Here is a 10,860-nt window from a genome sequence, read left to right as displayed (position 1 = left end):
AAAGGCGCCCTCTGGAACTCCAGGCACATTCTAAGGTCACTTAGTGTAAGATGTTTTCGTAAAGTAGCCTAAGATTTCGAGGCAGTTATTTTTCACATTTGAAGCTTTACTGTGAGTTTACTTTTTTTTTTTTGACTAGTAATACGTTAGGTTTCCAGCTCATTTTTTCATTTTTCAAGTTAAATTAAAAATTCATGACAGTAACATCTATGCGCCAGGCATTCTTGCACGTTTGATGTGTTTTATTTCATTTACTCTTCACCACAGTCTATGAGATATGAATCATCATTCCCATTTTACAGAGAATAAAACTGAGGGCCTGAAAACAATGACTATTTATAAGACAGAGCTAGGTTCTTCTTTTGCAAAGTCCAAAGATTCCTAAAGCACTCACTGATTATTAGCTACTGTTGTTATCTTTGTGTACCAGCTCCTGGTACAGTCTCTGGCACTTTCTTAGCTCTAAATAAATTTAGTTAAAGTGATGCGCTTAACTTCATAGAATGAAGTCGGTCAGATGAAGTTAAGAGAAATAGTCAGGTCAAAACTAAGTGCTGTGGGAACTTTCCTTGAGTCAGATCATTCCCACTTTACATCTGGAAGATATCTGAGGTTCAGAGGTTTGCCCAGTCTCACAGGTAATAATAGATGGCAGATCTTACGCAGAGAGGCATATTGCCTCCGGGGAATATCACAATTTACTCACTATATTCTAAACATTTTATGCCCATTAACTTATTTAACCCTGGCAAAATAGCCTGTGAATTAGCAGCTCTATTCATCTTCATTTTACACCTAAGGTTAAGTCAAAATTTAATGAGCTCCTACTAAGTGCCAAGTACCGTAACTGGCTCAGTGAACGCCTAGCTGTGAAGAAGGCAAAAGGTTTCTACTCAGGCAGGCCAGATGCGGGTAAAAGGAGGCAGATAAGACCAAGAGCTAAGCCTCAAGATTTGACCGCTCACGGGGTGGAGGTTCTGAAAATAAAGTCAGTGAATGACATTTTTCTCTTAGGAAGACGGAGTTTCCCCGCAGTTTTCCAGTCACCTATTGTCCTGACTCCATCCTCTTTCCCCTCAACCCCCTAGTAAACTGAGCTCCCAGCGAGCCGACGGGGGAGCCCGCCAGGATTGAAGACGGCGCCGGCAGCCGGCGTTATGACGCTTCCCGACGTCCGCCGGAAGTGCGCGGAGGAGTTCCGGGGGACGCGGCCTCCGCGCTTCCGGTGTCTTGAGCTTCCGGAGCTGAGTGCCGCTGCTCGGCGCTGGAGTCGCCGTGCCGCCGCCGGGATCATGGTGTTCTACTTCACCAGCAGCAGCGGTGAGTGGGCGCCGAGACCTCCCGGGTCCCTGCTCGACCGCGGGGCTCCGAAGCCGAGACCCCCAGGTCGCCGTTGAGCCTGGTCCTTGAGCGCCTCCTCGGCAGTGGGTGCCTCTTCCCGCGTTCTCATGGTCCCCCCACCGTGTCTGTCCCAGTTCCCCCCGTGCGCCCCCTCGTCAGGGCCTGCGGGCGCGTAGAGGCACCATCCCCCTTGCTGTCTTTGCCTCCGGGAGTTGTTCTTTTCCCTCAATCAGAAAGACCTGTCGCTACCTGGAATTGGACAGTTCGTGGACTTTTTCGCACCCCTATCCTAAGTCTTCCCTTCCCCACCTACCCCCGTAACCTTTAATCTTGCTGAGCCCTGGTAATTACCCACATAGAGAAAGAAAGGAGACATCTGCCAACAACTCTGCCTTATAGGAAGTGCGCCTTAGCCTTCTAGGAAAGGGTTATAGGGCCTGGATGTTACAGAAAGCCATAAAAAGACTCTGGAATGGCGATAAAGCCACTCACTGGGCAGAGTTGATGTCCCAGATCTTGAAAAGTGACATGATAATGTTTCTGATTTGTCTTTGGCAGGCAAGGAAAGGGTGTGTTTAGTTCCCAGGAAATACTGTCTTCATTTCTCTGCTTATGTTGTTCCCTTTGCCTATAATCAGCCCCCCAGTTAGCTGCTTCTCCCCTGAGACAGCCCTCGCCCATCTTTTCCAGATGCCTTTCCCGCCTTGTCGCCACCCCAGGATTGCTTAGATATAACTCTTCGGGGATCCCCTTAACACCCATGTATGCCTTTGGCATTGCACTTGTCATATGATATTAAACTCTGTCTGCTTGAGATAGAGTGTAAGCCCCTTGAGGGTAGGGAGGGGATCTCCTGGTTTCTCTAGTGTAGTGCCTGGCTCGTAATAGTTACTCAATAAATACTTACTGAATAAATGAATGGTATTTTTTGACTTCTAGCACACTCTATTCTGTTGCTACTGTCTCTGCCTACTTGTTAAAGGTGAGATTTAAGTGAAACTAGCTGCGCAGTTTTGTGTGGGTTTGAATAGACTGGTACTTGCTTTTTAGAGATGAGAATGCTGAAGCCCAGGGAAGTTGTAACTCACAGACCCCCTCCCCTGCTACTCCATCATACTATCACATCTCATTTTTCTCAGTAGTTTAGGCTTCCACGGTGTACCATAAGCTATTTGTCTGTCTCTATAGGCTTAGTTTAAAATTACTAGAAACAAAATTCAAACTAGCCTGAAAAATCATTATAGGCCCCTAATAGCATTTTCATCCTCCCTCTGTCCTGTCCTGCCCCTCCAGATAACTGGAGTGTCTCTTTGTAGCTTCTCATGAGAGTCCCTGACAACATAGTTACCCGTACAAGTCCAGCAATGGAATGAAAACTATAGGCAGGCCATATAGGTACTAAATGTATTTTATGCTGGCTGCTTTATTCTCCTTAAAGTGATTCTAAATTCCTTGAGCGCTAGTCATACACACGCAGGTGCCCTTAATAGAACAGAGTGCTTCAGTTGATTTGTGGATCATATTTTTCTCATTGGCTTCCATTATAACATCAGAATTGCTTCCTGTCAGAAAAACATTTGGCCTCTAAGTCTAATAAATCTGCACTTGTGCAGCTTTTAAAATTGCAAAGTTAATGGAAAAATTATAACTTCCAGTAAGATAGTAGTAAAACTTTATATATCCTAGTACAGAAAACAACTTGAACATACAGAATCTGCAGGAAATGACTTCGTATAGATAGCTAAGCTTTTCAAGCAACTGATGGTTTACTGCAAAAAAACTTTTTTAAAAAATGGGTTGAAAATCTCAGTAGGAAGTTTTTGCCTTCCCTTTTAAAATTAGTATCTCTAACTAAAATCTGCTTAGTTTTATTCTTTCATGCTCTCATAATAGAATAATGAAACATTAGCCTTGCTATATTTCCGGTGTCAAATTTAAGCCCCTCTGATTTATGGACCCACAAATTACCTGCGCATGGCTCATTAACTTCACTTGTACTTTTAGTACCTTTTACTAGCATCTGTCTCAAGATAGGTTGTTCTGTAAGTTATGAGATTATCACAGTGCCTCTAAAGTTGGCCTGGTTGCTACACCTGTATCAGGTATCTTCAAGATAACTAGTTCCCATACTAATCAACCTTAATATTTGGGTGAGAGTAACAAAAATACTAGAATAATTCAGTATAATAATGATCAAATGTCATTTCTAAGGTAAACCATACCCAGAATATTCTTTTTGATTTAGGGTAGTGGTTCCTAATGCTGACTTCACATTAGAATCACTGTAAAAAGAGATCTTTTGCAAAACCCCAATCCCCAGAGATTTGGATTTGGTTGGTCTTAGGTGGAGCTGGGGCAAAATTAGGTGATTCTAATGTGTAAACAGGGTTCAGAGCCACTGATTAGAAGAAGCTTGAGAGCCAGTGTTTCCCCTGAATGTGATAGGGAGCTTATTATAATTTGCAGCACACCTAGGACATAACTAAATCAAATTATGAAAAATAAAACTTGCCTAAGTATAGGAACCTATTTTTAAATGGTTGAGGCGAAGAGTTTTGGTCGTTGTTTTTTTAAAACTATTTTGAAGAAGGCAAAAGTATAAGACTGAACTGGAATTGCGTTGAACTAAATCCTGAGAAAGTAGGAAAGTAGCCATTTTTAATGAGGGTTGGTAAACTTTCTCCAGATGGTCAGTATTTTAGAGTTTGTAAGCCACGTACGGTCTCTCTAGCTTATTCTTCATTTTGCTTTTTTCAACCCTTTAAAAATGTAAAAATCATTCTTAGCTCAAGGGCTGTCCAAAAACAGGGCTGGATTTGGCCTACCGGCCATGAGTGTTTTGCCAACCCCTAATAAGCACTTGTCACTTGTTTTTCCCATCAGACAGTTGTGTCGGTGTTGAAGTTATCTAACTATTCTTATTTTTGTTTTGTCTTAGTTAACTCATCTGCTTACACTATTTACATGGGAAAGGATAAATATGAAAGTAAGTTTTCAAAAGCATTTGATTTTGAAATTTCCAGCAGGTAAGTGTTAATTGCCTTTTCTCACAATGGTTTGTTGGATATGAGTTTTCAATTAACTACTAACTAACCAGTTATAAGGAATTCCAAAGGATTAACTTCCTTAGAATTTCATTATATCAGATAATAGTTGAGCTAATTGGACCACCTGTGGCTGATTAGAATCTTTACAAAGAGTTTTGTGGTATCGTTTGATTTAGGGGTGACAGGAATTAGAGGTTAACTTGTGCTGGTTTTCATTAAATAAAAATAATCTGTGGCTTGGACTTTGAAAAGATCATTTTCTGTACATTTTTACCTTGCTTAAGAAACATATCTTGGTTGTTTTGAGGCAGAAGATGGTTCTTTTTGAGTTGAAATGTTAACAGTGCTTTCTTGACCACTCTCAGAATGAAACACGTTATCTCATACTGTGCACATTCCTATGACTAAATGATATAAACATTCACCTAACTAAAACAAAAATTTACCAAAAAATACCCATACTATTTTCTGTGCCCTCTATTTTCTGTTTTATCTCATTTTTAAAACGCTAGTCTTAACCTGCTAAATTAATTTTCTGACTCACTAATGAATTTGATATAAAGTTTACAAGAAAAACACTGATTTAGGGATCGCCTTTTTGACTGCACGAGTGGCGGGGGGCGCCAAAAGGGAACTGTAGTTTTCTTGATCAAGAGAGCAGGGAGGAGGACTTCCCTGGTGGCACAGTGGTTAAGAATCTGCCAGCCAGTGCAGGGGACACGGGTTCGAGCCCTGGTCCAGGAAGATCCCACATGCCGCGGAGCAACTAAGCCCGTTTGCCACAACTACTGAGCCTGCACTCTAGATCCCGCGAGCCACAACTACTGAGCTTGCACGCCTAGAGTCCGTGCTCTGCAACAAGAGAAGCCACCACAATGAGAAGCCCGTGCACCGCAATGAAGAGTAGCCCCTGCTCTCTGCAACTAGAGAAAGCCTGCGCGCAGCGATGAAGACACGACACAGCCAAAAATAAAAATAAATAAATTTATTTTAAAAAAAGAGAGAGCGAGCAGGGAGGTGACAGCACTGACCCTCACGGTGTGGGACACTGAGGTGAGGGAGGAAAGAACTGCAACAAGGGAGCTTGGAGAAAGTGACAGAATTCCTCTTCTTCAAGCTTGAAAAGCACAGCTACTCTTCTCTTGAGGATAGCATCATGTTCTGGAAAAGACAGCTCTGAAGTCTGGCCAGTCTGGGTTAAAATCCCACCTCTTCAGCAAACTAGCCATAGTTACTTAACCCCTCTGAACCTCAGGGTTCTTAGATGTAAGGAGAGGATCCTGGGACGGTATCGGCCTTGCAGGGCTGTGAAGGTTAAATGAAAGAGTCTGGGGAGAGTGCCTGGCCCACGGTGGGCGCTCAGTAACTGGTGGTTCTCTCTGGAGCTCTGGAGCTCCCCGAAGCCGCCTCCTTTCTCCCCTGGGAATACTCCAGGCCTGGGTGACTCTGCCTCAGTAGTCTGAGAGCTGCCTGATTCACTTCAGTTACTTTTCTTTAACCCTCAGGTATTGCTTTTTTTTTTTTTTTTCCCTTTTCTAAAATCATTGGTGTCTGTTCTAGGTGCAGTTTGTAACTGACAGTTTAAACTTGATCCTTTAAAAGAGACAAGTATAACATTCTTCAGTATGAGACACTTGCTTAATGAAATAAGGCCCCAAATTAAAAGATGTCAAAGAACAGTGATAAGTTATATATAACTTAGATATAACTATGCATATAGTTTTTTTTTTTTTTTTTAAAGATTTATTTTATTGATTGATTGATTGATTGCTATGTTGGGTCTTCGTTTCCGTGCTAGGGCTTTCTCTAGTTGCGGCAAGTGGGGGCCACTCTTCATCACGGTGCGCGGGCCTCCCACTATCGTGGCCTCTCTTGTTGCGGAGCACAGGCTCCAGACGCGCAAGCTCAGTAGTTGTGGCTCACGGGCTCAGTCGCTCCGCGGCATGTGGGATCTTCCCAGACCAGGGCTCGAACCCGTGTCCCCTGCATTAGCAGGCAGACTCCCAACCACTGCGCCACCAGGGAAGCCCTGCATATAGTTTTATAAAAACATATATAGTTGTATGTATATGTATAGTTACACATGCTAAGTATATGTAGTTGGTGTATATACACATACATTACATAAAATATATATAATGTTATAAATATGATAATGTGATATAGTTATATAACTATATAATTATAAATCAGATCTATATAACAGTTTCAAACCCTGCTATAACCATAAGCAGAATCAGTATAAGCAAGACTGTCACATCCTAGCCAAGAGAAAAAACCAATAGCATAAAATAACTAATTTTTAAATGGTTTTTTCCTTATAATGAATTTATGCCATTGACTCTGGTTGTGACTTAATGGAGAAGCTGTCTGCAGTATATTAATACTTGAGTTTTATATTTCTCCTAGTAACCGGTGAATTGTCATGGATAACTTTTCTCATAGCGTCCTCCTGATGAACATAGCTGGGGAGGGGATACAGTCTCCCTATATTACATTGAACAGTAAGGCACAGTTATAGGAGTCCTAGTTATCTACAGTAGATATGGATCCAAACCTGACCAAATCTACTTTCCCTTCTACCACACGAAGGGTGTGAACCCAAGACTCAGGTTCCTGAGAGGCACCTAAAGCCGAGGTCGTGCGGGTTTTGCACTGTGCAGCCCTGGCGGGGCGGGGACGGCTTTCTGTATGTCTTACAGCGAAGGGCCGCTTTGAATCCGGTGCACACTGATGGGCTCCCCGTGCTGCTGGCGCAGGCAGCTGTGCCGGGGACATTCCCACCGTGTCTCTTTTCCCTTCCGTTGTAGTTTCCTGTTCGCTGGGGCTGGTCTGTGTGAGGCCATGTGCCAGCCTCTGAGTATCCAAAGAGGAAGACTGAGTCTGTGCTTTCACAGTGTTCATTCAGGTGGAGGCACATACAAAAACCAAATAGCGGTCAGTTTTGCTGTGAATATAAAACTCTAAAAAATAAAGTCTATTAAACAAAAGTATGGGCAAAATGAAGTAATATTAATAGCAAACACTGTAGAAGTAGAGGGGGCAGAGAGTAAATGTGGTTAGGGAGAGCTGAGAAGCTTCGTGGAAGAGTGGGTTAGGATGGGCTAGAATGAATCCTTTAAACCTCCGTTGTAGGAATTTCTCTCTACAGATACAAATCTAGATACAGAGTTTATGTCTGCAGATGTATATTTAGATTCTGTCTAGAGCCCACTGGAGTGGTGTTTTGCTGTTATTAAAGTATATGTAGGAAAAAAAATCTGTATGTAGAATACTTTTCCCCAGGCACTCTTAGAGTCATCCAACTCTCTTAGTCTGCTTTGTAAGAACGGTATTACATTTTTAAGTTGCCTGTTCTCTAGCGCTCCTAGCACATCACGTTTACTTCTAATAGCCTTGATGACTTCAGGCTAAGGGCTGGATGGAACATAAATGAATTTTAAGTTGAATGAGTCCTTTCTCTAAAAAGCTTTCAGGTGTGTTCTTTTTATTAGCCAGCAGGTGTCACCAGGGAGCCAAACATTGCCCAAATGAGGAAAAGAGGTTTTTATAATTCCCTTTTTCTGATTTTTCTGATTACTTGTCGGCTATTTGCTCAGCTTCTTACTTAAGCTAGTAGAAAACCCTTCAGAAAACTCAGGGTGTCTGCAGTTGCTTAGAGTACCCTCATCCAAGAGGGTACTCTATCATCTTTTTGCTTTTCTGGAAAATAAATACCTCATTCAAGTTAGATAGATTATACTTGAGTACATTTTAAATCATCATATGTGAATCACTTTACCTTACAATTTTTAACTTTAGGTTTAATAATTTAAGTAATGCTTGTGTATTACTAATTATTAATATGGCTATTAGAGGTATATATTGAGATAACCTTTCTGTAGAGATATATATTATTAACCTTAGATTTTTTTTTTTTTTTTAGAAATTCACGTTCTTTTATTTATTTATTTATTTATTTATTTATGACTGTGTTGAGTCTTCGTTTCTGTGCGAGGGCTTTCTCTAGTTGCGGCAAGTGGGGACCACTCTTCATCGCGGTGCGCGGGCCTCTCACCATCGCGGCCTCTCCCGCTGCGGAGCACAGGCTCCAGACGCGCAGGCTCAGCAATTGCGGCTCACTGGCCCAGTTGCTCCGCGGCATGCGGGATCCTCCCAGACCAGGGCTCGAACCCGTGTCCCCTGCATTGGCAGGCAGATTCCCAACCACTGCACCACCAGGGAAGCCCTAACCTTAAAAATATACATACGTAGGAGTTCCCTGGTGGTCTAGTGGTTAGGATTTGGCGCTTTCACTGCCGTGGCCCAGGTTCAGTCCCTGGTCGGGGAACTGAGATCTTGCAAGCCACGTGGTGTAGCCAAAAACAAAAAACAAAACAAAACAAAAAAACATATATATGCATATGTTTTGAATGAATACTTCACCTTTTAGAAATACACCTTAAGGAAATAATCAGGAGTATGGACATTTTTATTTAAAAAGTATTTACTGAAGCATTTATAATTAGAAGCAATCCAAATGTCAACAACAGAAAAGTTTATCCATATGATAGAATCAAGTAGTCATTTTTTCCAAAGAACTTCTAAAATTTTTATTTTTATCTAACAAATATATAGTTTAAAAGTTCAAGTAATAACAGAATGCTTATAGTAAAAAACATCAGTTCTCTACCCCATCCTTTTCAATACCCACGTTCTACCCTCAGAGACAGTTACTTTGACTTTTACCTATTTCTTCTATTTTTATTTTCATATGTGACAGAATTTTAGGTGTTTTTATTTTCTTTATATTTCTGGTGTTTGTTTTGTTCCCTAATTTTCTACAATTTTATAATTGAGAAGCTTTTTTTTTTTAAGATGTAAAATGCAGTCCACTGGTTTTAAAGTTGTAGCAAAACCATTTTAACATATAAGTATTGTTATAGTGAATCAGTTTTCTAAGACATTATCTAACATCTCAGTTGCTCTGATTTGCCAGTGTTAGTTTTATCTTCAAATAGAAATATCTTTAGATTATAAGTGTTATACAAAATTATAATGATTATAATTGTCCAATTGTAAAAACTACTAAAAAAATGTTCTGGTATTTTCAAGCATCAAAGCCTCTTTGAATTACTCTTTATTAAGGGAGAGAAAAAGTTTTGTGGAAAAGATTGGTTTTTTTTTTCCCTTCCCAACTTACGATAAACTTTGGCATATTTCATTTAACCTTCTCTTTATTTTTTTATTTTTTATTTTTTTATCAGAAAATAATCCTACCACTCTCTGAAAAAGTTGCCATCATATTTTTTTTTTAGCAGTTTTTTTTAAAATTTTATTTATTTATTTTTGGCTGTGTTGGGCTTCGTTTTTGTGCGACTGCTTTCTCTAGTTGCGGCAAGTGGGGGCCGCTCTTCATCGTGGTGCGTGGGCCTCTCACTATCGTGGCCTCTTGTTGCGGAGCACAGGCTCCAGACACGCAGGCTCAGTAATTTGTGGCTCACGGGCTTAGTTACTCCGTGGCATGTGGGATCTTCCCAGACCAGGGCTTGAACCCGTGTCCCCTGCATTGGCAGGCAGATTCTCAACCACTGCACCACCAGGGAAGCCCCTAACCTTCTCTTTAAAACATGTTTTTAGTTTTGTTTTATTTAAAAATTTAAAAATTATTTTTATTGAAGTATAGTTGATTTAAAATATTATATTAGGGAATTCCCTGGCGGTCCAGTGGTTAGGACCTAGCGCTTTCACTGCCAGGGCCCAGGTTCAATCCCTGGTCGGGGAACTAAGATCCCTCAAGCTGTGCAGCACGCCAAAAAATAAATAAATAAAAGAACCAAAGAATACTTTTAAAACTGAATTAAAATTTAAAAAATATTGTATTAGTTTCAGTGTACAACATACTGATTCAGTATTTTTATAGATTGTACTCCATTTAAAGTTATTACAAAATAATGGCTGTACTTCTCTGTGCTGTACAATATATCCTTGTTGCTTATTTATTTTATACATAGTAGTTTGTATCCCTTAAGACCTTCATTTCTCTTTTTCTTTCCTTTTCTTTGTTCTCTTCTGTCTCTCTGCAGATGAAGATCTGATAAAGTATGGCTGGCCTGAAGATATTTGGTAAGTAGCAATTTTGGTTCTGCTTTTTATGGATCATTATTTACTTTCTTAGACTTGACCAACGACCTGACTCCTATGATTAAAACTAGAACTCATGCTTTGCGTTTTGTCTATGAATGTTCAGTGGTAAATAGCTGACTGCCAGCTCCCTTCGTTTATAATTACCACGTTAACTGGGAATGAGGTCTTAGGGCTAGATCTCGGGCCTCACTGCAAAGGTCTCAGGAACATAGGCTTGCTTTTACCTCCTGTGTGTCTCCTCGTAGTAGGTTACTGAGACCACTGCACTTAACACACTCAGAGCACTCTTTTTGAGTGGATGGATGCAGGCTTCACAAGAAGCAGTGAAGAAAATAGACGCAAGCTT

At 40.9% G+C, this 10,860-nt stretch overlaps 1 protein-coding gene across 5 annotated transcripts in view; it reads left to right on the top strand.

The window, feature by feature from the left end:
- Positions 1–1,225: 1,225 nt before the first annotated feature.
- The window catches only part of CCDC25 (coiled-coil domain containing 25), a 40,728-nt gene continuing 31,093 nt past the window's right edge, over positions 1,226–10,860 (top strand). For 3 of the 5 annotated variants that reach the window (XR_011075122.1, XM_068552448.1, XM_068552449.1), the window contains exons 1-3: positions 1,226–1,320; positions 4,280–4,327; positions 10,454–10,493. Coding sequence is in view for 2 of the 5 variants with exons in the window: in XM_068552448.1 (XP_068408549.1) it covers positions 1,293–1,320; positions 4,280–4,327; positions 10,454–10,493 (116 nt within the window). In the remaining 3 variants the exon portion in view is untranslated. The other 2 variants (XM_068552451.1, XM_068552450.1) reach the window with 2 other exon arrangements.

This window comes from Eschrichtius robustus, chromosome 10, assembly GCF_028021215.1.
Source record: "Eschrichtius robustus isolate mEscRob2 chromosome 10, mEscRob2.pri, whole genome shotgun sequence".
NCBI classification, from domain to species: domain Eukaryota; kingdom Metazoa; phylum Chordata; class Mammalia; order Artiodactyla; family Eschrichtiidae; genus Eschrichtius; species Eschrichtius robustus.
Note: the sequence above shows the minus strand (reverse complement) of the source record. Positions and strands in the feature narration are given on the sequence as shown.